At 45.4% G+C, this 27,379-nt stretch overlaps 1 protein-coding gene across 3 annotated transcripts in view; it reads right to left on the bottom strand.

The window, feature by feature from the left end:
* Positions 1 to 383: 383 nt before the first annotated feature.
* LOC119165450 (uncharacterized) overlaps positions 384 to 27,379 on the bottom strand; it is a 181,706-nt gene continuing 154,710 nt past the window's right edge. The window contains exons 1-8 of one of the 3 annotated variants that reach the window (XM_075871953.1): positions 17,294 to 17,380; positions 15,725 to 16,041; positions 10,117 to 10,372; positions 8,053 to 8,352; positions 6,999 to 7,227; positions 4,393 to 4,469; positions 2,325 to 2,548; positions 384 to 1,324 (exon numbers count right to left, since the gene is read on the bottom strand). In XM_075871953.1, coding sequence (XP_075728068.1) covers positions 2,336 to 2,548; positions 4,393 to 4,469; positions 6,999 to 7,227; positions 8,053 to 8,352; positions 10,117 to 10,372; positions 15,725 to 16,002 — 1,353 coding nt within the window. In that variant the 5' untranslated portion in view covers positions 16,003 to 16,041; positions 17,294 to 17,380 and the 3' untranslated portion in view covers positions 384 to 1,324; positions 2,325 to 2,335. The other 2 variants (XM_075871951.1, XM_075871952.1) reach the window with 2 other exon arrangements.

Below are 27,379 nucleotides of genomic sequence, written 5' to 3'. Positions count from 1 at the left end.
ATGAAGTTGTGCCGATGAGAACGGAAACTTGGTAATAAATTTGCAATTATATTTACTAACACATGCTATTTCTTGAATCTATATTTTGTATGCCAGCCATGTGCACAGCACACAGACAAGCACAGATTCTCTCCGACCCAAATGACCCCAGACTGCTGGGTTTAATGCATATATACAGAGATATACAAAGATAACTATGAGTGCACAATTAACTGCAGGTACATGGTAGTGTGTTCAGGCCCACATGTACTTACCATCCAACATCCTCCCTACATTGATTGAGTTACGTCTTGCATGTTTGCTAATGTTTTTTCTTTCTTTTCTAGCATTTACATACAGCGCACACACTGTCATGGTTTCCCAAGTGCCTTGCAAAAAAGTACTTCATAGTCGCAACATCTTTTTTAATTGCAACGTCAGTGGAAAGTACAGGGTAATACTCATTCTTCATGTGGGGATGTTACACAGATGATGGAGTTGGCTTTTGGTATATTGAGGACTGCACCACGACGCTGGAACAGTTTCAACTGCGCAGACAAGCCATCTGAAAATATCTAATGAGGTGAAAGGAGTGCTTCACCACTCCCGATCACACAATCGAGGCATCCTCTGTAGGGGATGCAACTTTTGATACCCCGATGCAAGGTTAGGTGTCCTGGGGCTGACTGTACAATACAACAAATGAAGAATGAATGAAGGCAAAGTACTTCATGCCGCTTCACATCACTGATTTACATGACATAAGCACTCGCAACACTCTAGTACAATGTTCTTTCTCAAGAACTATTATTGCATACCTGATGCTGAACTTGAGGTAATGTCCTGAAAGGAACCGCCCAGTATCCCCGCTGGCCAGCATGTCACTACACGTGTGCGGTGATAGTGTACAAGAAGGACGACTCCAAACACTGCACATGACCAGCTTAAAGGTGAGACAATGCGTTATGTGTCTTGACGAATCTGATAACCCACCAGCGACTTTGCGCTCGCACAAAGGGCACTTTGTTCCTAGTTCCTCGACGTGCATGGCGTTGTGGTCTTGCATTGAGGTCCAATTTGAAAACGTTTGAACACAGGTGGCACTTGTGTGGCTGCAGCCAAGGACACATTCCGACGTGGTTGGTGAGGTCCTCGGTCTCCCAAAACTCTTGTAGCAGTAGCTTCAGCTGTAGACAATTTTCGTTGAGCCTGCTGTCGCAGAGGCAGGGCTTCCCTCTTTGCCAAGGATGATGCCAGTTCACCACAAGCGTTGCGCATTTGCCTCTGGAACATTGTTGCACAACTTGGTGGTTGGCAGCCGCCGTCTCAGCAAGGACTGGAACAACTGCCAACGAAACGAAAGTATAAATTTGAGAGGTTCGTACTGAAAAATTGCCATCATTAGTATGCAGTGCTAACTCATTCACCAAACTGTGTTTTCTATATAACTGTGTATGTAAACGGTGAACGATTACATACTCGGGTATCATGCACCAAAATACCGAATAATATAAATAGGAGGTTGACCACCACCGTAGCTCAGCTGAATTAGTAGAGGTTTAGACGCCTTATCTGAAGGCTGTAGGTTCGATTTTTTTGGCAGAAATAAGTCTTTTTATCTACTTCTGTCGCTTTAAATTTATACCGCAATCACTACAGCACAATTAAAACACCACACGTAATGCTCCGGACATGTTCCTGAACCTCGATTTTTTGTTGGCTTTATTAGGTTGTGTCTAAAAGAAAACAAGCCCTTGACCAAGGCAACCCTGCACATTGTTTGTTGTCTATATACAAACCATTTGAAACCATCTCTATGGGAAGCGCACACAAAGTAAAGCGGTGTAGTACATGAACATATTGACGTAGCTCACTACTATACTGAACACTGCCACTATTGCAAGTGTGCATGAGAGCCTTACCACTCGTCACCACTGAGGATATTCATGCAGTCAAATAATGTACTGGACACCGGAGAAAATTATGTTTAGGAAAATGACGGAGCTATGCACGATCAAGGCATGTGTGGTTAGTTCATAACGGATTTATTCCCAATTTTTGTCTTTTTAGAACTCCAAGAACCAGCGTGGCTCTGCACTAGAACACTCAACTGCCACACAGAGGGACAAAAATCTCATCCGATTCAGAGTATCTATATTTTTTTTGTCAATTTACCTAATAGTGGTTACAGACACTGGTGGCGGTAGTGTACCACTACACCATCAAAATCAGCTGTGGTGGTAAGCTCAAAACAGCTTTCACTGTGAAAAGCGAGAGATTCTTCTCGAAAATGCACACCGACGTAACATATATCTCAGGCAAAGGTTGATTTAAATGCTACTTGCTGGATTGAGGGTCAGTGTCGCTTAACGTTGCATCGAGAGGCTGCATCTCCTTGAAGACTCTTCGAGGGGGACCCTCTTCGAAGGGGACCTCTTTTGGTCGACAGGGTGGTGCCCACGGCTGTTTGGTCACATTGAGGAGCACCCCTTGAACTAGCCAAGACAGAGGTGGGTGCCGCGACCACCAACTGGCAGCTATTGATGACTGTGGGCTCTTGCACCAAAACCTAGGCAGAGAGAACAAATGCCAGCATTTGGCAGTGTCCCAAAGTACAGCCATCACACTTCGTCAGCATGAAGACCACAAATATGCAAAATACATGTGCCTTGTAATGGTCAAAGCTTTATCAAATATTCAAGCCCTCATAGTTTCGATGAATAAAGCACGGAAAAAGAAATTCCAAACCTGCACACAACATGTAGCGAAGTCGCAGAGTAAGCTGGAGGAGTGGCCTTAATCAAAGTCAGCTGTAAACTCTCCTGCATGCTTACTACTTGTGCAGGGCATGCACTGTAATAGAGTGCAGTGTTTCAATAAGCGTAGCAATATTTGTCATGATATAGTCAGGCATACTTCTTGATCCTAAACATTGTTGCGAAGTACTTACTATCCATCTTTTGAAGGTAATATGTGGCTGGTGCTGCGGTTGATCATGATGGTGAAAGTATAGTGGCATACATGATATCTCGTACACATATACTGATATACCAAGATTGTTAAGAGGAGACAACACCAGAAGGGTGTATTTACATTATGTACGGAATAAAAGCGATGGCACAAACAGGAGACCTCTTCCTCGACCTCTAAGTCAGCGGAACATAACATTACCCCCGGTGGCGAAAGCAGCGACCCGTTGCATTTGGACCAAGATGGTAGTGGGAAGGGCCACTATACCCATGCATCGGCGAGGTCCGGTGTATGATAAGGCTTCAGGCAGACCACATAAAAATATATCAAGCCACAAAGCACACACAATGCAGTGGCAATGTCAAAGGCAACACTAAAGTGCTCAAATCTGACTCGGCCAAACGATTGCCAATGCTAACGAACTCGTGTGCAATTCGTGCATCGGTGTGACTGAACAACTGTCCTAATCCACTGACATAGGTGAAAAGAAAGCGACAAATGGGTAGAACAAAACCGACTGCGCTCATCAAGCTTGATGGGGGGGTTCCACAATTCCATCCCATTGTCAGCAAGAATGTTTCCATATGTACCGCAATGACTTACACAAGGGGAGCACCTTTTTGATTGTATTGAAACTTCGACGATGCGTGGACCCTTCCTTGAGATAGGAACCTTTGGCATATTTTTCAGACTATGAGAAGTGCTGTAATGAGTGCTGCAACACACGCCACCACAAAAGCAAACGTTATACTTTTAGTGATGACTATTAATTTATGCATGTACATCGTGCAGTCAACTGCAAGTCTTCACAGTCGCTGTCGCCGCTGCTCACATTCAACCGGCCGGCACATTGATCAATAAAGCATACTTCCACGACACAATGAAATTGGATACCCCCTTTACTATACAGATGAGATTCATTCAATAAAATGCACCACAAGCAAACGAAAAATCAGGAGCCCTTCCACTACTCGTAAAACGGAGAAAATGTGCATGCCTGAAATTTTACTCTTTTTCATTTCATTGAGCAACAAACCCCACAACTGCTTCCTTGTTCTACGCCGAGAATCGGACCTTCAACCCCTCGGCTAGCCGCGGAACGCTTCAGTTGCCAGTGGCAACAAGGACGACCGCGCCTTCGTACCCAGGCAACAATGAAAAGTGGCAACGTAAAGCGATGAGTCACCTCCACGAAAGATCATATAGCCGTACTACTGATGGTGGAAAACCAACAAGCCTGCAATGGAGAGAGCATCAATCCTTTGAAAGCGGCACATTTGCATACCCACGTGATTGGTGAACATTCAAGGGCTCCATTTCTCAGTACCTGTAAACGCCAAGTTTTTTTTTTTTTTTTTTTTTTTTCAGTCACACCTATTAACGCCCACGACACTTTTGAGGGTATACAAGCTTCACCTGAAAAGCAAACCAGATACTACTTACTTCACTGCTGCGCAGTTTAGGCACTTCTGGAACGTCGTCCACATTAGAAAGCCTCCACATTCCACTCTCACTTGAATCTGTATAAAAAAAGAAGGACACTAGTTTTACTGCGTTACCTGCCTATCATCCGTATACATTCCAAGCTATGCAGCGCCAAAATGCCCCCCCCCCCCCTTTTTATTTGTCGAACAGAGCGGTGGGCTAACTGTTAACAATCGCTTTTTCACGTCACTTAGCAAGATTCCCAGAGAGGGTTGCCATCAGGTAGGCGATGGCTCAATCTCCAAAGGGCATGCTTCAATCAGTGTGCCCCTTTAGAACAGTAACGTCGAATACCAATTAACAAGGTTAACTAAACCAGGTGTGGTAGCCAAACATCAGAGTCTGGATGTCGAATTAGAGTAGCTCATTTACAAGTGCTAGACAGCTCCATTCCAATGGAACAAATCGTAGCGGCCTAGCATGATCCTTCGGGACATAGCGAGCTAAAGGCCGCACACGATTCACCATATATTCACCATAACAGCGCAAGCGTTTTAGCCGATCGCCGCTGGAAGAAACTTGGACAGTGTGGACATGTAGTGCCATGTGATGGCGTTTATGCGCAACCAGACAGGTTCAGGAAAAGGATTACGCCACAGGTAGAAGCGCACTCAATTGGGTTCTGGTTTCGTTGTTGCGGTTTCTTGCTAAATCAAAATTATATTCGAATTTGTTGAGCATTTTAGCTATCGGGCATATGACGTCTTAGGAACATAAAAGCACTATTGTCCTGATGTTGTCAAAAAATCACCAGAGTTGGCCTTTAAATGCAAGAAACTTAATTTTTAATGGTTATTAACATTAAATTTAATGAGAAAACAACTATACCATATTCCTGTATTTTGACAAAGTAATCTGAGATAAAGCATCCCCTTATCGAAACACTTTTCTGTGATGCTTCTCTTCAAATGCGATTGCATACGTGCAAATGTTCATTCATTGGGACCTTAAAGCACTTCTTAAAATCGTTCGCAAACCTACTCGATCGGTACTGTATACCCGCCAAAATAATATTCTAATTTGAGCCCGATGCGCAGAGTGTGATTTTAATATTAACAAGCTTTTATTGAGCATTCGCAATAAACATGATGTGGCAGCCCACTGCACTGTGGTGAGGTTAGTAGCAACATAAGACGACACATTACGCAGCCAGACATACACTGTGGCAGCCGTGATGCTGTGCCTCAACAAGGAGCACAATAAAACAACAAGACTGAACTAGACCAAGAGACATCTTCAAATCCAGTTTGAAGGTAACCATGCATCGTCTGATCCAAACCTTCCAACCCTCGAGAAGGCTTGAATTTGCTCCCGATTGCTTAAAAATGTTGGGGAGAAAAGGTACAGCTTGGGTGGAATACAACCGCTAAGCATACAAATTGTTTTTATTCATCAATTTTGATAAAAATTAGTGAGCTTATGCATATTTGTGTGCTGATTTAACACATGCAATTATTTTTCTTGTATAACGTGTAGTTTTTAAAATAAATATTTTACGTGCCTTTTAATAGAGTTACTCGATAAATAAGCAAATCGCAATAATCTGAAATTGGAGCCGATTGCAGTGTAGCAAAACGAATGTTTTAAAGTTATGGCATTTCGGACATTTACCAGTGAAATCCTAGCTCTAAATTTGCTCACTCAAAAGTGTTCGACGTACCGTAACTTTTGTTGAAATTGATCTAAAACATCTATTGCGCTGTTCTAAGTTCCCATTGCAGATTACTGTAACATATACAAATTAACTTTGTAGCTCTCTTAGTTCACAAGAAATCTTGGTCCCCAAAAGGCGCATGAAATGTTTTGTATTTCAATAATTACACCTTATACAAGAAAAACAACCCCATATTTAAGATCGGCACACATATATACATAAACACGTTACATTTAATAAAGATCAATTATGAAATAAAAAAAAAAACTTCTTTTAGGAGCAGTGTCTGCCTTAATACAAGGTGCTTAATTTAGAATGTAATGCCAATGACATACTCACCTTGTGGCCCGAGTGCTCATAAAAATTAAAGAAGAAATGTTTCAAGGACTATTTAATTTACCATTTTTCACAGGCATTACGATCCACTGTTCATAAATGCAAGTAATTGATGCCAAGGCTCTGGAGACCGAATTTTAAACAGCGAAAGCATAAGAATAGATTTTAGCATCCTTCACAGCAATCAATCGCAATTTCAGCACCATCGGTCATTCAATATTTCTGGCTAAAGAAAATTCAAGGACCCACTCAAATTATGCACATTAATTAGTTACCTGCTGGCTGCGAGCATGAAACACCTCTGAAATTACTTCCGAAACGCCCTACGGCCACTGCTTAATTGAACAGCGGACTGATGCCGCCAGAACAATTGTGTGTAGCGAAACGTTTCAACCAGAAGTGATATTAACATCCTTGGGAAACGATGATGCTTAATACCATTAGCTCATCGTATGTCTTCACTTCCTTACCAGGTGTGCACTGCAGAGAAATGAGGAAGAATAAGTGGCATTCCCAAATGGGGATGCAGTTTCGCCAGAGGTTAAGGGTTCAAGGTAAATCTGAGCTGGCTCACCCGAAAATTCTTGTGTGCCAGTGTCGTAATCACCAAGGTCCGTGGTGTCCGTCCCCCTGTGCGCTTTGACAGTGGGGAGCGATGCCTGGGTCCACTTTGTCATTTTAATGCTTATTGTCGTACCAACTCCAGCGTCCGCTTTGTTGAGGGACGACCATAAGAGCCCCGCGGGCAAATTGTTCATCAATTCACCATGGTTGTGGGAACAGGTGATCTCCCTTTTTCCAGCCTAGATAAACAAGAGCACGCGCATGATGAGAACCTGGCAATCCATCCAGAATCAACCCAACTACAGAATGGCGAACTGCTGCTAAGTTTCGAGGCACTTGACCTCAAAGCAGGTGGGCAGCTTCCACAGGCAGTCGTCAACTGGCAACAGAGAGTTTTCTAAATATACACTAGAGGGAATTCTGGCGCTAGTGCCGATAGGAGCTACAACTCGCGGCACTTCAGCGAGCATGGGAATCGTGGGTATGACATGGATTCGCCTAGTCTTCGTGCTTTACGTTCGTTCCGGCTTCGCGTGGCTTGAAGTTGCTTCTTCACAAAACAACAATCGGCAAATGTTCTGCAGTTGCACTTCACCACCTCAATATTTTAGGCTTATCACTTCAAATCGAGTCATGAAGTGAAAAACGGTTTGTTCTTTCCTTCAAAACAAGACCAAAACACAGCAATAAATGAAGCCACAAGTGCATTCGCTGTTCGCAAGCATGAAGACTAGGCAAATCCATGTCATACCCATATCTCCAATGGTCGCCGAAAGATCACAGTGCCAGTGTCCCCTCGAGTAACTTTTAGGAAACTATGACTGGCAAAATTTAGAACTAAACGTGATTCAAACACAAAGCCTTCATTTTTACATTTTTTTCAAATAAGATTCAAGAGTGCCGAGAGTTTACAACTTGGTAGGCATAGTTATATCAAAACAAAACTCTTTACTTCCTCATAATGTCACCGACTATAAAAGAGCGTGGTTGCCTTGAATCGCCCTCATTGCGGGCAAAGAAAACAGACAACCCAGCCTTCCTCATCATTCAAAAATCACACACACCCGAATGCCTGGCAGCCACAAAGATAGGTAACCGCAGGATGAGGGTTTTTTCTTGGGCTGTTCTTCGGTATGCACCGACAGCAGTGCTGCTTCTTGTGTACGTGATGCTTCCAGGCTTCTTCGTTTTCGCGAATGTGGCTTAGGTTTGAATTCGGACCCGTGGGCCGCAGGGAAAATTGTCGGCACCGCATCCTCCGTCAGAAGCGTGCGTCCCATTGGCGCCTCCAACGTTATCCCATCAGACGACGTGTACCTAGATATGGTCCTGAGGCATTCTGGCTTGAAATGAAGTTCGCAAACCTGCAAAGCACGAGGCATAAATAAATAAATAATCTTCCAAGCACTCTGTACAGATGGTTGACCAGCGAATAAAATTTGTGGATCTGGTGCTTTCTAACTGGGCTAATTGCAACAGTTCGTTAATGTCTGTGCTTTCTTACAATGAGAATGACATTACTGACTAGACAGCCAATGGAGCGACCACTGTTTCATTATTTTAGCACTCACTGTGAACCTGCTCTTTTTCATTTTTAACGAGCGAGTTAGTGGGGACTAGCGGAGCAAGTCCAATTTCTGGGCCACACAGAGGCTAGCTGAACGAACATAGGAAGGCAAACACAATATGGATTAATTTTGGTTTCGCCTAGCAATACACACCTTTGCTGTAAAACAATCAAGAAATGGGTTTGTCCAAATGTATTTTTTAGATCTATCCACGCGGGGTCCACACGTCAGCAACAAAAAAAGATTAGGCTACATCAGACATCAAATCTGTGTACAGCAACAGCAGCGAGGAACCCGACAACGTATCACCACAGTAAAAAATGAGTACAAAAGGCACAACCACCCACTAAGACAGATCGTCAAAAAACTGCAACATGCGAGTTATAATCAGAGCAGCACAAAATTAATGTCCATTGTGGTAATACAGTGGTTACGATGCTCGGCTGCCGACGTGAAAGACGCAGGTTTCATTTCGATTACAGCAGATGTGTTTCATAAGTGAAATGCTAGGCACCTCTCTGTCCTATGTAACTGCATGTGGGTGGTTGAAGTTCCCAGAACACCTCTAGTATGGCATGCTTCACATTCTGGTTTTGGCACGTTGATTGATATGTGTGGTTTAATGTCCCAAAACCACCATATGATCATGAGAGACGCCGTAGTGGAGGGCTCCGGAAATTTCGACCACCTGGGGTTCTTTAACGTGCACCCAAATCTGAGCACACGGGCCTACAACATTTCTGCCTCCATCGGAAATGCAGCCGCCGCAGCCGGGATTCGATCCCGCGACCTGCGGGTCAGCAGCCGAGTACCTTAGCCACTAGACCACCACGGCGGGGCGGTTTTGGCACGTAAGACCACAGAAGTTATAGCATCACAACTCGTGACTCGCATGCACCGTGATGCTAGCAAGCTACTTTAGAACAAAAATGAACGAATCTACACCACACAGCCCTGTGAAGTTGTAAAAACCACATTTTTCCTTAAAAGAAATTTGCCCTTTTTCAAGAAACGATCTACACCAGCTGTCATTATGCATTCACCTCCTACAGAAGATAATGTGAGAATGGACATTTTTCAGAAGGCTTCAACCAAAAACTGGGGGTATTCACCCACACAGCAGAATTAACACGAGTCCTTTTTCGGGACTCATGATAAGTGAGACTCCCTCACTTTTCATGCTGTGGTGATGTTAATTGACGGCAGGTTTCCTGTGCAACGGATTATGTTACTTTTAGTGTTTTGATCGAAACACGACTCCGGTAGCAGCCTTTTTTGTTGGTTAATTCTGTTTGGATTTAGTTCTTTTTAAGGCCATTTCATGATCACCAACTTTTTAGTGTTCTACAGGGGGGTCCTTGCCTTAAAAAGGTTCTTGTTAAAGGCTGCATCGGAACGTCTCCGTTGTCCCCCGAAGAAGAATTCGAGGCGAATATTATATTAAATGTCAGGAAATAAACCCGTTGTCTGGTGGGAGCCCTTCCAACCTTGTTATTCACCCGGCGAGGCAGGTAATCTCGTCAAAATGTTCAGCTTTAAGAATGCGAGAACATGGCGTACCTTGGGATCACGTAATGTAGCGATGTCAACATCACTACGAGAGATTGCTCTCTGCCACACAATTCTGCGAGCAGCATCCCGAGGCAAGGAAAACACTCGGACTTTGGGACCTTTATCGTAGTTTCCACGGCAGTAGGGCACGCAGCAGCGAGTCATGGCTTCTCCCGATGATGGCAGCCACGTAGAGACCTCGCTAGTCGACGTTGCAGACCCTGACGTCGCCGCCTGCGGGTGCTGGCTTCCTGCTACACAATCCCTGCAGAATCAGCACCGCCTGAAAAGCTTGCCAAGTGGCCACTCTTCTGGCAAACGAATTTTTCGCAAAGTCCCCACAATGGAATTTGTGAAACGATAACACTTTACCAAACAACACAACCGAAAGCTGAACGCGTATGCAGCAATCAGCTGAAGATGCTCCCTGCTAGATAGCCGAATTCGCATTCTCGACGACGAAAATTCCAGATTTTTGTATGCAAGATTCTTTAAGATAACTTCTCTCTAAAGAAACATGCTCAGGAATATGAATATTTATGCAGTTTTCTGAAAAAAACAATTACAAATGGTGACATTTTTTAGAGATCACTTCAAACACAAAAAAATGCGCCTGATTGTACGAACCATTTATAGCCTCAGAACAACGCTGTTCACTGAGAAACACTACCTTTTCAAACCCCCACCAAAATTTCCCGAAATTCTCCAATCGACTCTCCACACCTTCCCAGAAACTGCAAAACATCCCACAGATATGTTGCCCCACTGACATCGCGCCACGGACATCGTATGGCACTGGGGGACCACATTACAAGAATGAGTTCTGGACCTATCACGGACTTGGGCACTATGATGAAGCAATTGGCCAACTACATGGGTTATGAGCAGCAGACGGATTTGCCTAATACTCGTGCTTGTGGCTTTGAATGCACTAGCGGCTTTTATTGTTCTGTTTATGGTGTTATTTTAGATAAAATAATGGCCTCATTGTGAACACCAGAGACCCGATTTCACTTGGTCAGCCTAAAAGGGCCAAGATGCATGGTAAATTATGACTGCTGCACATTTGCTGTACTTTGTCTTGTGAAGGCTACACGAGGCTTAGCTTAGTCAAATACACCAACTACCCAAAACTCCCATGCACCTCGTGCGTTTGAGTTGCCATAGACAATAGTGCTACGCTTTTCTCTAGCGCACTATCATAAATTTTTGAAGTACGTACGTTCCATCACCAACAAAGCCAAATCATGAAAGAAATTGAAAATATCATGAAAAAAAAAAAAGGCAAAGCTTTGAAGGCAGCGATCGAAGCTTGTTGATTCTCAAGTTTGAACAACGTTTTTGCTAGGCATCACTACGTATGGCTAGCCATCTCTAGGTTTCGCGCTGAAGCGACAGGCTTGCCCAAGTTTCGTGCTCGGAAACTCTCAGCGATGCACCCGTTATTTCGCACAAGTGGTATACGTCCAAACTCTGCGCAGGAAATGCTCAGCCCCACGAAGACCAGAAACGAATTTGTGGCGATTTTGCATGTATTTCCTTCGCCCAGTGGCACATCCTGACTCTTCCGCCTGCTGGCGACGCTTGGTAGCAGCGTCTTCGGCTCCATAAGCAGGATCGGCACGACGTCATCTTGCACGTTTCAGCTTGGCAGCACACCGCTGTTCTTCATACACGGCTTCTTGTTCCAGAGTTTAAGAGTCTTGTTCCATGGCATACCTTAGGTGCACACACACACCCAACATGAAAACTGCCGGCGTGCAGGCACGGTTGTGCGCAATGTCAAACCCTTTTGGATTCCAAATGCATTTCCTATGGTTGTCTGATGTCACCCCTTGTGTCCGCATGGGCGCTGCGTTCCGGTATTCTGGAGCATCACGCTCGGTTCTACTCCTGTTGTAAGAGTCTGTGATGGGTGCAAAATATTACGTCATGTCTTTAAGAAGCTTTTTCGGGCACAAGTGAAGCATTATACACATGGTTTTACTCTCATACGAAGAAACCATATGACACCATAACCATGCTGACGACACATGGCTGTGGAAATTTCAGTCCTCCTCTGGTTAGGTTCGCTATCATGAAACTATTTTCTGCCTGAATTTCCCTGTTTTCCATAACCAATGATCAGAAACAAGTAGAGCAGGAAAGTTTCTTGGATGCCGCATGTGCAGCATATCCCGTGATGTAAACAACGGCATCCATATCGTGTTGGGAGCCAGCGATGTTGTCTTCACCGACAGTCACGGAAAACTTGAAATCCGTAAGACGCTCATTGACACCTCCAAACTCTGTTTTTCATGTGAAAATGCCAATTTTAAGATGAAGCTTCTTCTCACGTCCGCAGAGTTGACGCACGAAAATGTGGTACTGTGCTCCTGCTAATTGGCGATACTGGCCAAAGCGAGCTTCCAGCTCATCCTTCCGAAATTTACTGAGTACGACATACTTGAAGTGAAGTACCTCTAAACAGTAGCATGAGAGTTCAATCGGGAAGCAGCGCACCAGTCTGAAAGCACTATGTGTTTATTTCATCAGGGATCGGCTGCTGATGTCAATTTTCCATCAGGCGCCCAGCCAATCTAAAATGCCACTAAGGAAAGCCAACTGTATGTCATTGACAGAGCTTACAAGATCTTGCTCAGTCGCTGGCCTTTACAAGACATCCTAACATTAACTACTCGCACAAAGTGAGGATAATGTGAATGAAAAGTGCAGTTGACTCGACTTGAGTGACCTTGAATTCAGAACCGGCGTCCTGGTAGCGTTCAGACCACGAAGTTATTCAGGCCTCCGTTTCTATAGTTGACATCCCTATACCGTCCAACTCCTTTTCTGCATATCTTGACTTTAACCATGCCGATGACACCAGTATACTTGATCTTTTCCATGAACTTGCTTCATTTGAACTACTTGCGAATGATTCAAACACAAATGTGGAAATACTATGGGCAAGCTTCAAATCAGTCGTAACACATTGCATTCTTAACTATGTGCCATCTAAAACAAAGAAAACACGAAAACATAATCCCTGGATAACGCGTGAAATTATTCATTGCAAGCGTAAAGTGCCTCAGAAAAACTTTGAAGGCAAAACCTACTCCTCAAATTCGGAACAAGTTGAGTCACGCTATTACTAAGATGAAATCCCAAATAAAAATGTCCAAAGCAAACTATTTTACAAGTACTCTACCCAACTTTTTGAAAACGTCTCCCCAGAAGTTCTGGAACTACCTTAATCCCAAAAACCGTATTAGGCCCGCGGCCCCGGAAGAAAGCAAAGATAAAGCAAACTCGCTAAATAACTACTTCCAATCTGTTTTCACGATTGATGATGGAAATGTGCCTGATGTTGACATTTGCAACACCCGACATATTGAATCACTTGTTGTGACAGAGTCTGGAGTGCTTAATTTGTTGTTAAAATTAGATACTAAGAAGGGTGCCGGTCCCGATAACTTGCCAAATGAATTTCTTGGGCGAGATGCTGAATGGGTAGCCAAATACTTGTGTATACTTCTCAATAAGTCCCTATCAACCTGTTCCCTCCCCCAAGAATGGAAAATCGCAAAAGTAGCTGCTGTTCATAAATCTGGTAGCGAAGCTGACCCTTCGAATTTCAGACCCATTTCACTAACCAGCACAACTTGCAAACTACTGGAACACATTATTCTTAAACATCCCACGTTGTACCTTGACCAGAATCACATCTTATTGCCACTACAACACGGTTTTCGCAAAGGACTATCTACAGTTACCCAACTGGTTGAACTAATTCACGACATCTCCCTCAATGTAGACTGTACAAAACAAACTGATTTAATTCTATTAGATTTCTCAAAGGCGTTTGATCGGGTGCCACACAAAAAACTTATAAAAAAATTAGAAGCAACGATAGGCGCAGGCCCACTTACTGACTGGATCGACAATTATCTGAGTAACCGAACACAGTATGTGCAAGTCAATTGCGAAAGTTCTAGCATAGCCAACGTTACGTCAGGTGTACCGCAGGGCAGTGTTCTGGCCCCCATTTTATTTTTGATCTTCATTAATGATTTACCTGCTGGCATTGGTGTTAATGTGAGGCTTTTCGCCGATGATTGTATACTTTACCAGGAAATTAACGCCCCAGAAGATCATGTAAAACTGAACAATGCCTTGCAGTTCATATCTAAGTGGTGTGCTTTTTGGCAAATGACCCTGAATGTTAAAAAATCTGCTCTCTTGAGGATAACAAGAAAAAAGCAAGTATCTGAATTTGTTTACGTTATAAATAACTCTCCACTTCCGGTAGTGACTGAACACAAATATCTAGGTTTAACCTTAACGCAAGATTTTAGATGGGATATCCACGTTAGTCATGTCACATCAGCTGCATTAAAACGGCTGTTTTTCCTTCGTAGAAGTCTCGCTTCCGCGCCACCTGAAACGAAACTTCTAGCCTACAAAGCGTTCGTCAGACCTGTCTTAGAATATGCAAACGTCGCGTGGTCTCCCTTTACAAACAATCTCATAAATGCCCTAGAACGAATACAACGAAAAGCGATAAGATTTGTCTATAACAAGTACAGAATAACTGACTCACCCACAGAACTTTTAAAAAAAGCAGGTCTCTTAACAATAAAAAACTGCGCTAAACTGGCACGTCAGAAATTCCTATATCAGTTAGTTCACCAACAGCTAAACATAGACAGTTTAAAGTACATGTCATTTAAAGAAACAAGGCCAACACGACAAAAGCATTCTCAGACACTGAATGAATATCAGTGCCGGACGGACTGTCTGAAATATTCTTTTTTTTCCACTAGCAATTCGCGAGTGGAATAACTTGCCAATCAGTATAACAAACAGTCAATCACTGGAAACTTTTTCATCCCTGCTTGAATGTTATTTATTGTCATCAGAATTGACGAACTTTGTTTTTTTCTTGTCCACTGTTTGAAGTGCTCACTATTCTTTTTGTTCAGTACTAGTTGGAATTGATGTCCTATGCTACTGAATGTATTTTAGTGGTACTGATGTAGTCATCAAATGTATTTCTGTCGGCTTTGTCTCACTCGTTATTATAATAATTCAGTGAGTACCCTCTGTATAAATCTTGCCCTTTCGCAATGTATGTGCCCTTCCTGCAATAATCCCTGTTGGAATTGGCAGTATATGTAAATAAATAAATAAATAAATAAATAAAGTGATATACATGAGGATAAACTGAGGAACAAATACTGAAAAATGTCAACAGTTCCGTGCCATAGCCAGGCTTTTTGACAAGGAGATGGCCCAGTCACTCTCAGAAAATTCAACGAAGCGCAATGTTCTTTTGGCATGTTAGTACCAGTAGCGACGTCTTCAAGAAGCAAAGTGATAAACTTTGGTACTTCAGCATGTTCAGATTTTTTTTTCTCATTTTAGGTATCTCACTAAACTGCCTCTCAAAGCTTCTCCAACAGCAAGGATGGAGCGGAAATGTCGCACACTCGACTTGGCAACGCGCGACCCCACGGAAGCAATCAGAATTGTTCTCCGCAGAGAACAACAGAAAGTGAGAGATCTGGGAGAACAGTCAGTGAGTACTTAACGTAAAAAGAAGGATTGTTTTCAATGACAAGAAACCTTACGCAACTTTTCGCCAATGGTTGCTGTCCAAAAATCATTATCGCAGATCCCTGATGGCTTTGTCTTGAAGTCTGTATATGAAGACTCCTTCCTTTCTTGCTCAAGTTCTTTAGATTCGAGCGACTCTTTTACAGCTTCTTGCGACGCAGCGTTCTCCCTTGGCTTTGAGGTCAAGGATTTCCGACAGCTTGGAAAGATGGAAGGTACAACATTGCGCTTCACCTGGCGTTTCGTCCGCTTTACTTCTATTGTCCTTCCTGTCCGTTCGTCATGATACGACAGCATCGTTGAGAAATCCTCAGCGTTGAAGTGCAGCTCACAAACCTGCGGGCGCAAAAAAAAAAAGGTGACTGTTATACATGCGCTACACATGAGACTCACTATGCATAGATATAACCTACAAAAAGCTGTCCCTTAATATACGATTTAACTGCGGTATACGCAGGACGTCCTTAAAAAAAAAACGGCACAGTGAATCTGGCATGGATCTCAAGCTATGAAATTTTATATCCTTAGGCCAGGCAAGCACTGTGCCTACGATTCTTCATTTATTAAAATAAATAAAGCAAGAAAAGGAAAAATAAAACCACCTTCGGAGGCGGGTTTCTACACCCACAGTTAAAGGAAATTACACTTTTCTTTCTTCTTGACTACATAGGTTTTATTTCTTGCATCGCATCATGAGGATGGCATTTTTGTTGTCGTGATAACTTGCTACATAACATTCTTGACATCGGAGGGTTGCTGAACACATCAAAATGCAGAAAACAAAACACAGACCAAACCAGGAATAGCTTACAGGTAGCAAGAGCAAAATAGAAGTTATTTTAACAATACAGTGAGAAGGATATCCTTTTGAGCATTGTTCATTTACAAATGCGCCCCTTTGCTCAGTGAATATTCACGAGAAATGCATGCTTTTTCAACGTTCTGTTTGAAGTATTCTCACGGTGTACGAAAATAGTATTCCCTTTCTACAATTACCGCGGTTGCAGCTAAGAACGTAACAGGTCGCGGGACCGAATCCCGGTTGCATTATCCAGGGAGGTGTATATGCTGTAGGTCCGTGTGCTAAGGTTGGGTGCACGTTAAAGAACGCCAGATAGTCGAAATGTCCGCAGGCCTCCACTGAATCGTCTCTCAGAACCATGTTGCGATTTCGGGACGTTAAGCCCCACACATTACTATTATTATGCTAAGAACGAAGATTTACACGCCCGACAAAGCAATGTTACTTACCTTCGAATACACCGATATCGTGAAATCCTCCTGGAAGATAGCTTGAAGCCACGCTTTTTTCCGCGCGCCATCCCTTGGAAATGAGTACAGGCGCACTTTTGGCCCATTGTTATAGTTACCGCGGCAACCAGGAACACAACAACGGCCCATGTTGCACGAACTCTATGTCGTTTCGATACTATGCGCTAAACGTCACCATAACACATGTACGCCGAAAAAAAAAAAAAAAAAAACCTTCACACGGTCACGCAGGACACCGAATTGAGCGAGAACAAACGGCTCGAAGAACACAAATCGACAAATGGTGCAGCAACTTTCATAACTTGGCGCACACTACCTGAGCAAGCACGCCGAGCGCACACTGACATGCCCAGCTGGCGGCGGCGGTCTACAGAGCTGCCATAGAACACCTATACCCAACACGCTCAGCTGCGACGTAACGACGCTAATATCCAAAAAAAAAAAAAAAAAACTCTTCCTAGGTACCTCTTTGGTACGGACACAGAACGCCTGGTACGTTCGAATACTGCCGCATGCGCAGAGCGAGAACACTCGTTGGCAACATTGTGGGCATTGTCTAGATTTGAAGGCACATGTTTGAAGGCACGGTATGGTGGCTAGAATTGGAAGGTGACGCCAGCGCCCGCATATTCGCCGAGCGCGCGCGATCCTCCTTTTCAAGCGCCGCCACGACGGCCACCACGGCGCTGCTGTCGGCATAGTGATGCGGGCGAAGCGCGCGCTCCGCGTTCTCTCGTCGGCTCGCCGGTTCGCCTCTGAAAGTGTGTCTGGGCGTGTGCAGTTTCCCGCGTTGTCTCGCTTTTGGCAAAATGTATTTAGTTGCTGACACGACAGTGTGAGTGCCGAGCTTAGAATGAACTCCAGCACTACGAAAGCGAGGCAACTCCACTGCTTCACTCCTGGCTGCACGAGCGGCTGTGTGTCAACGAGGGAGCAAGGTCAGCGTGCTTCTCTCCTCCCTGTTCCCGAAAACCCTGCCCTCTTCGAAGCCTGGCGACGAGCCGTACTCCGTGCCGACAAGCCGTTGGACGCGGAGTCTGCGCTCTGTGGGCTTCATTTCGACGAGCAGTTTATTGGGCGTTTTTACACGCACGTGATAAACGGCGGAAATGTTCAGATTCCCCGAGGGAATCCGGTGCTGAAATCTGACGCGGTGCCAACCATATTCCCAAATGTTCCTGCGTATCTTTTAAAGAAAGTGCCGAAGAAAAGTACGTAAAGAACATCCACTTGCGGCCTGCCATCGAAAATTTGACGTCAGGAACCAAGCACGCCTACTAACGAGGAGACAGCTGGCTCGTACAGCACAGAAAGCGACAGTCACCAAGTACCTGTTCCGAATGTTCCTGCAATTCCTGACGTCCGCAAGTGGGGTCTTCCCAGCCCTTACTGGGCTCTACATCTAATTGCTGGAGCCGACAACGTCACGGTGTTTACAGAGTGCGCACTTGATGGTGACAAGTTGACTTTTGACAAGTATGTTCTAATGACATCAAATGAAAACATACTTCAAGTGACAGCTTTTGTGCAAGCCACAAAAATAAAGACCCTTGACATTACCGACATCGAAATGGCAGAAGAGTTGCTTCGCGACGTCGACTCCATGATACCATGCAGAGGTTTTGATAAAACTGGTGAATTTGGAGTAAATTTAAAGTACAAGGAGACGACTTTTGATGGCAGAACCTTCAGCCCATCTTGCCGTGGGGTTGCTCCAACGCCACAGAAAGCCTGCCCACAATGCAAGCACCTCCGAAGACTGCTCCTGAATCGAGAGTCCTACAGGCGAAGAAAAGGCAAAAATGTGGCCCAGTCCCAAAAGCTTTCATACAGACTTAAGCTGCGAACAGCGCAAGCGAAAAGGAGTCGCCTGAGTGCCCTGCAGGCTAAATCACTCATCAAACAAATGAAAGAACAGAATGCACAGAATGACTATGCAGCATTTGAAGAAGCGATGAAGGCCCTACCCATTAAGCAACAGCACTGATATTCTACATGGCTGGATATGCGGCAAGAAAAAGCGTTGCAAGCACCAAATGTGCAGCGTGCAGCCAGCAGCTCCTACAAGGCAAGAACGATCCATCTCCAGCTGCAGCATCCCTCACGGCTGCTGTTGACCGAGGAGGCCTGCTGCACCCATCAGCCAAGCTCAATGAACTCGTGACCACTCTCGAGAACACTTTTACTCACTGCTTCAGTGTGATAGACGTCAAACCTGACAGCATCATGGACTTTGTTTCCTTGTTGCAGCTAATAAAGCTTTCACTTGTCTGCCCTGAGCACAGCATGTCCCTCACAAACAAAATGATCAAGTTCTATGTTCTTACTATAGGCTCCAGTTTTGTGTCAAACCTCAGAACAGCAAGCGAAACGCTAAGCAGGAAAGAATGAAATTGCTGAAGCTTAGACGCGTGCTCTGAGTTTGATATTGTAACTTTAAGCTCTATTGATTTTTTTTTTTGCCGAGTGGAAAGTGATTGTATGCCTCTTATTACTTAGTGCCAAGCGATGCGCTGTCTGTGTGCAATGTTTCCATGTTTTTAACTACTCCCTAGCGTATGTAAACGTGCGTATGTTTATTTTTTCATTATTTTACCCTATATTCTATGATGTGCAATATGTATTACTAAAAATATGATGTGCAATAAATATTTGTTTTATTTTCCTCCCCCAGAACTTGGGTAACATTTTTTTAAGAAAGCCGTCGCCTTGCACTCCAAAACACTGCAGGGATATGCGAACGAAAGCTTTTAGTACCGCAGATTCAACGTCACAGAAGTCTCGCAGCGGCAGCCGATTTCTTTTAATGCTTGAAATGGCGTTCTATCAGCCATCCTCACAGTGAGTTATCTGAATCGTGCATCTTTAAAAGGTCCACGCGCTCAAGGCGCAGCGCGCGTAACTAGCATCACCATTCCGCCGACAGCGCCACCGCCGCGCTGCTCGAAATGGAGGAGCGGCTCGGAGCTCCCGTTGGCGTCACCTTCATATTCTAGCCACCATAGGCACGGAGGAAGGAAAAGGTAAGGAGAGGCCCTGACGTCACTCGTTGTGAAGCCGCGATGAAGCCGGAAGTCAGCCATATTGAGTAGGCAAATTCTCCTCTCTTGTTTACATATGAATGCGAAGCAGAAGGCGCGACTCCCTCTCCGGCTCGGAAAGCACGTGGGCTGCGCAGCGCGTGTGTCGTGACGCTCCGAAACTAATGGAACTGGGCTCATCACTCAGAGCCAGCGGGACACCTTCAGCGAAATCGCTTCGTCCGAGTAATAACAAAGAGTAACAGCTCGCTGACAACGAAGCAACTACGAGAGAACGCGCGCTAGATGCACTGACAACGGCGAGTGCTTTCACGTCATTAATTCAGCAACTGTACAGACAACACGATCGGTCGTGCGCCTTCTACGGTTGCATTCCGCCACGCGGGAGGCACACATTCCGCCGCCAGCCGCGGCCGCTCACTGCTAGACCAGCTTCACTGCGCAACACGTAACCATAACAACGCCGCCATTGTGCCTACTGAATATGGCTGCCATGATGTCATTTCCGCCACACTTTTTACGCCCTGCGCCGGCTGGGCATGCCCTCTCCTTACCTTTTTCCTTCCTCCGTGTTTGAAGGCATGGCCCCAGAACACCTACATGCACGGAGGAAGGAAAGGTGCCTACATGGCTCCACCACAGAACACCTCCACGGAGGAAGGGTATGCCGTGATGTCACGTGACAGAGCAGTACAGTAATGTCACGTGAGTGGGTGCTACGAAGGCGAGCGGTCTCACGCGGCAGCCGGTCGCAACACAAGGCAGAAGGCATGGCTTCCGAGATTGCGAGCTGGCAGGAGGCTCCCATTTGAAAAGAGAGCGACGTTCCAGGCATAGTTTTTCTAGGAGGCGTTGACTAGAAGGTAGTTATACAAACAGGTAGGTGTTCGGTGGTTATGCCTCAGAACACCTACATGGTTGTACTCAGAGTACTCAATGACTGAATAACTCTGGGTTGTACTTAGCTGGCCCAGAGTAAGGTCCCTAGATTTTTCTCTTTTACGAAGAACAGAGAAACATCTAAGGACTTAAGTCTAGCGCAGGTTACTATGCTGAGGAGGTCGTGCGCTGGTGGAGGTCTAGTTAAAGTGAGCTTAACTAAAGTTAGTCTAGTTTGGCATTCCCTCAGCTTCCCTGTGAATGGGCGTGCGATGTTTGGCTGGTGGTTAGCATAAACCACTCGCTCGAGACTCGGGGTAGAGTGGCTAGAATGGATTTATTCTAGCCACCCTACTCGGGGAGTTTGCTACAGCTGAATCAGTATAGACTACCTTTCCTTCCTCCGTGATATAGACGGTTAATCATGCCTCTAGTAAGATGGCGGCCGCTTTACCCTAGAGGGTGCCTGGTTTCTTTTTACCGGAATACTGTAATGAAGTGGGACGAGCGTAAAAAAGGCATTTACGGACGCGTCTTTTTTTCTTAAGTTTTAACTCTTTCTTTTTGTCTTTTTTATCATTATTTTTAGCCTAGAGTTTACGCATCATCATCGCCGTAGAGTGCTGCTAGTTTTTAGGCGCGTTGCCCTGGAAACGCTGCTTCTGCGATTGACGCTGAATCTGAAACTACCACCTCCGAAGGAACAAGAACGTGCCTTCGTGAGCGAGCCAATACATGGCCAATGAAGCTGTACGTACGCGCGCAACGGCTGCTCGGCAGCGCAGGCCCCGGCTGGGCTAGAGGAGCGGCTCCTCTAGCGCGGCCGTACGCAGGCGTACCGAGGTCAATGGGCCAACTAAGCCTAGCCCACGGTGTTAAATAAAAGCACAGAGCATCTATAAACAGATAAAAGGTGCTGCTATGGTGGCTAGAATTGGGAGGTGACGCCAACGGGAGCTCGGAGCCGCTCCTTCGTTTCGAGCAGCGCGGCGGTGGCGCTGTCGGCGGAATGGTGATGCTAGTTGCGCGCGCGCGCCTTGAGCGCGCGGACCTTTCAAAGATGCTGTTGCTGAAGCATGATTCAGATAAATTGGCGATTCAGATAACTCACTGTGACGATGGCTGATAGAACGCCATTTCAAGCATTAAAAGAAATTGGCTGCCGCTGCAAGACTTCTGTGACGTTGAATCTGCGCAAATTAAAGCTTTCGTTCGCATATCCCTGCAGTGTTTTGGAGTGCAAGGCGACGGCGTTTTTTTTAAAAAAAATATTACCAAAGTTCTGGGCGAGGAAAATAAAACAAATATTTATTGCACATCATATTATTAGGAAGATCTATTGCACATCATGGAATACAGGGTAAAATAAAATAAAATGAAAAAATACGCACATTTACATACGCTCGGGAGTAGTTAAAAACATTGAAACATTGCACACAGACAGCGCATCGCTTGGCACTAAGTAATAAGAGGCATAAAATCACTTTCCACTCGGCAAAAAAAAAAATCAATAGAGCTTAAAGTTACAATATCAAACTCAGAGCACGCGTCTAAGCTTCAGCAATTTCATTCTTTCCTGCTTAGCGTTTCGTTTGCTGTTCTGGGCTTTCACATGAAAGTGGAGCCTAGTAAGAACATAAAACTTGATAATTTTGTTTGTGAGGGACATACTGTGGTCAGGGCAGCCAACAAGTGTAAGCTTTCTTAACTGCAAGAAGGAAACCAAGTCCATGATGCTGTCAGGTTTGACTTCTGTAACACTGAAGCAGTGGGTAAAAGTGTTCTCGAGAGTGGTCACGAGTTCATTGAGCTTGACTGATGGGTACAGCAGGCCTCCTCGGTCAACAGCAGCCGTGAGGGATGCTGCAGCTGGAGATGGATCGTTCTCGCCTTGTAGGAGCTGCTGGCTGCACTCTGCACATTTGGTGCTTGCAACGCTTTTTCTTGCCACATATCCAGCCATGTAGAATATGAGTCTGGCATCGCTGCTTTGCACGACCATGTCTGCATGCTCGGTGCCGTGGCCGTATTCATTGAGCACTTCATGTGCTTCGGCAAGGTTTCCTACGTCAAGAAGCTCGTCTAATTTCCTCCGAGGAGTGAGGTCCTTTCCGTTGTCAGCTCCCAGCAGACTTCTCAGCAGTCCTGAGGACACATTGCCTCCTTTCGGTGGTTTTGCCAAATTCTGGAAGCTCAAAGTGTTGACCGAGATTAGGAACTGGGAGGCAGTCGGATGATCATTGCATCCAGACATTTGTCGGACGATTCCAAACAGCCTCTCCAGGGGGTCCTGACTCAAGCGGCATGTCATCATATAGCTGAAGTTCAACTTCATCGTCAGGTAGCGGAGAAGGTGTAGCGTGCTTGATAAGGTAACACGAAGCCCCTCGGCTGTACTGCGGCTTAGGAAACCTCCGGAGCCAGCAGCTGTTTCCCAATCGTCCAGGTAAGTCAAGAAGTTTTGAATGCACTTCTCGTGCATCCCTCCAGGCTTAAGTGCACCCGAACTGCACCTTGAAGTCATGGCCTCAATGAGCCTTCTCATTCTTTCCACAAAGCTGACTGTCGCCGCTGTGCTCCCATGCTTTTCTTCGATGGTTGCATTGTACAAGAAAAGGCCTCTGAGGACTTCATCACTGTAAAGCCGCACTGCATAATTTACCCTCATTTTCTCAAAGCCATTGGGATGCACAACCGATTTGCTAATATGAGGCATGGCTTTGAGAGTCGTGTCATGCTGTTCATCAAGCTTCCGGGCACAGTCAATAGGGTCAACACTGGCATGGCCTTCTGGCAGTTTCACGCCCGTTCGAACAAAGGTGTTCCTCACACATTTAAGAAGGTGTGGGAAGTCCGAGATGAAGTGCAGAAAACGTTCTGGGTCTGTAGGGTGCTGCCTTCTACATACTGTGTTTTCTTTCCTGCCGTGTATGCCGAATGAGTGCCACATGCTTCTGTTCCACGCAGCTCCATCAGTGGTGATAAAGTCTACGTGCAGACCGGCGTTTTCGCTCATGACTACTGCTTCGAGGATTATTTTGCCTAACGTCTCGGACTTCACATTGCTGCGTGATGCGAACACACCAATAATCTGGTGCCACGTGCCTGTAAAAGGCACGAACAATACTACAAGGCCATGGTCACATGCTACGGAGCGCTCACTCTCTGGTGTGAACTTCCCAAGGTCCACAAAACCTTCGATGGTGCCATCGGTTCCCAAGCTCAAGTGTTCAGATAGCTTAATCTCATCAATTAACAGCCCACCATGGCGCTGGAACAAGTCCATAGATTTTGTTTTTTCCGCCACAGCAGCAAACACTTTTTCGCTCAGGCCGAATCCACTCCTGTAACGCTTGAGATATCGACGTAGTGATGTTCGAGAAGGCAACGCCATGATGTTGTTTTTGCGTATATGCTCATAGAGGCGTGGGCTTTTCATGGACATAATAAGGCACTCTAGAGCCCATTCACTTTCATACTTCATCCCTTTCGTGGATTTTCTTTTAGCCGCAGCAAAGCACGCCTTGACTTGTTGCTGCTGCTTAATGGGTAGGGCCTTCACCGCTTCTTCAAATGCTGTAGAATCATTCCGTGCATTCTTTTCTTTCATTTGTTTGATGAGTGATTTAGCCTGCAGGACACTCAGGCGACTCCTTTTCGCTTGCGCTGTTCGCAGCTTAAGCCTGTATGAAAGCTTTTGGGACTGGGCCACATTTTTGCCCTTTCTTCGCCTGCAGGACTCACGATTCAGGAGTAGTCTTCTGAGGTGCTTGCATTGTGGGCAGGCTTTTTCTGGCGTTGGAGCAACCCCACGGCAAGATGGGCTGAAGGTTCTGCCATCAAAAGTCTTCTCCTTGTACTTTAAATTCACTCCAAATTCACCAGTTTTACCAAACCCTCTGCATGGTATCATGGAGTCGACGTCGCGAAGCAACTCTTCTGCCATTTCGATGTCGGTAATGTCAAGGGTCTTTATTTTTGTGGCTTGCACAAAAGCTGTCGCTTGAAGTTTGTTTTCATCGGATGTCATTAGCACATACTTGTCAATAGTCAACTTGTCACCATCTAGTGCGCAAACTGTAAACACCGTGGCGTTGTCGGCTCCAGCAATTAGATGTCGAGCCCAGTAAGCGCTGGGAAGACCACACTTGCGGACGTCGGGAATTGCGGGCCCATTCGGAACAGGTATTTGGTTACTGTCGCTTTCTGTGCTGTACGAGCCAGCTGTCTCCTCGCAAGCAGACGTGCTTGGTTCCTGACGCCGAATTTTCGATGGTAGGCCGCAAGTGGATGTTCTTGACGTCCTTTTCTTCGGCACTTTCTTTGAAAGATACGCAGGAACATTTGGGAATATGGTTGGCACCGCGTCAGATTTCAGCACCGGTTTCCCTCGGGGAATCTGAACAGTTTCGCCGTTTATCACATGCGTGTAAAAACGCTCAATAAACTGCTCGTCGAAATGAAGCTCACATAGCGCCGACTTCACGTCCAACGACTTGTCGGCACGGGGTACGGCTCGTTGCCAGGCTTCGAAGAGGGCAGGGTCTTTGGGAACAGAGAAAAGAGAAGCACGCTGACCTTGCTCCCTCGATGACACATAGCCGCTCGTGCAGCCAGGAGCAAAGCAGTGGCGTTGCTTCGCTTTCGTAGTGCTGGAGTTCATCCTAAGGTCGGCACTCACACTGTCATGTCAGCAACTAAATACATTTTGCCATAAGCGAGACATCAACGCGGAAAACTGCACACACCCAGACACGCTTCCAGAGGCGAACCAGCGAACCCAGCGGCGAGTCGACGAGAGAGCGCGGAGCGCGCGCTTCGCCCGCATCATGGATGGATGGATGGATGCTATGAGCGTCCCCTTTATAACGGGGTGGTGACAAGTATGCCACCAGGCTCGACAAAAAAAAAAAACTTTTTTCTTTTTTTTTTTATGTTGACCTAATGCCTCTACTTCGATAAATTCTATCTTAATGAAAAAAAGGTAAATTTTCAGCTTAAGTTCTCTGCCATTTACGGCACACTGTCCATATTTTATTTTTCCAATATTTATTTTTGTCCTTTCTCTCTAATTTTCTGCCACCAATACTCTAACCGTCTCTTACTTATTTCAATCGCGGGTGTGTTCAGCTTTCCATTGTTGTCCCTAAAACCCAAGGCTTCCTGTAGGCTCGTGCCCAAACGTACACCTGGGTGGATATCTCCACATTCAATCAGAACATGCTCCGCCGTTTCCTTATCTTTCCCGCAGCATGTGCATTGTTCTTCTTCTTTACTGAATCTTGCTTTATAACTACGCGTTCTAAGGCAACCCGATCTCGCTTCAAACAGTAAAGCGCTTCCCCTTGAATTATCGTAAAATGCCTCCCTCCTTATTTCATTTTTGACCTTTCGGTAGTTACTCAAAGCCGGTTTTTTCTCCATAGCTGCCATCCAGTAAATCCTCTCCGCCTCCCTGACTTTTCCCTTAACGCTCTTTGTTGACATATGGCTCACAATACCAGCCGTATATTTACTAGTGAGTCTTCTAGTTCTTTTTCTCCACTGTGTGTCCACGCTCTTTCTATACAAATAACGGAACACCTTCTCTGCCCATCTACTCTCCTTCATATTTCTTAGCCTTTCTTCGAACCTTATTTTGCTCTGCGCTTCCCTCGCCTCAAAACCTGCCCACCCCATATCGCCCTTTACAGCCTCGTTTGTCGTCTTCCCGTGAGCACCCAACGCGAGGCGTCCCACAGTCCTTTGATTTACATCCATTCCCGATTGCACCTCTGCCCTCATGCACACCACTGAGTTCCCAAAAGTAAGCCCTGGAACCATTACACCCTTCCACAGACCTCGAAGCACCTCATACCTATTGTATCCCCACAACGCTCTGTGCTTCATTATTGCCGCATTCCTCTTTCCTTTTGCTGCCGAGGCTTTTTCCTGTACCTCCATGTATCTATCACTCTCATTTACCCATACTCCAAGGTACTTGTATTCACTTACCCTCGGTATTTCTTGGCCTTGTATGGACACCGTCTGATCACAGGGATCATTGAATACCATCAAACCACACTTCGTTACACTGAATCCTAGTCCAAGAGCTTCACCTTCCCTTCCGCATATATTCGCCAGCTGCTGTATATCATCTCGACTGTCCGCAAATAAGACGATATCGTCCGCATAAAATAAACCTGGAACCTTCTGCTCAATCATCATGCCGCCCTGTTTGTGTGACAGAGTAAAACCAATGTTGCTACCTTCTAGCGCTTTTTCCATACTCACCATGTACAGCATGAATAACAGTGGGGACAAAGGACATCCCTGTCTCAGACCCCTGCTAACCTCAACGTTCTCTTTGCTACGCATTCCTTCCCACTCTATGCAAACTGTATTTTCTCGGTATATCTCCCTCAAAAGCTGTATACAGTCGTCGCCCATGCCCATTCCTTTCAATATATCCCACAAAATTTCCTGATTAACGTTGTCGTATG

Source organism: Rhipicephalus microplus, chromosome 8 (genome assembly GCF_043290135.1).
Source record: "Rhipicephalus microplus isolate Deutch F79 chromosome 8, USDA_Rmic, whole genome shotgun sequence".
NCBI lineage: Eukaryota > Metazoa > Arthropoda > Arachnida > Ixodida > Ixodidae > Rhipicephalus > Rhipicephalus microplus.
Note: the sequence above shows the minus strand (reverse complement) of the source record. Positions and strands in the feature narration are given on the sequence as shown.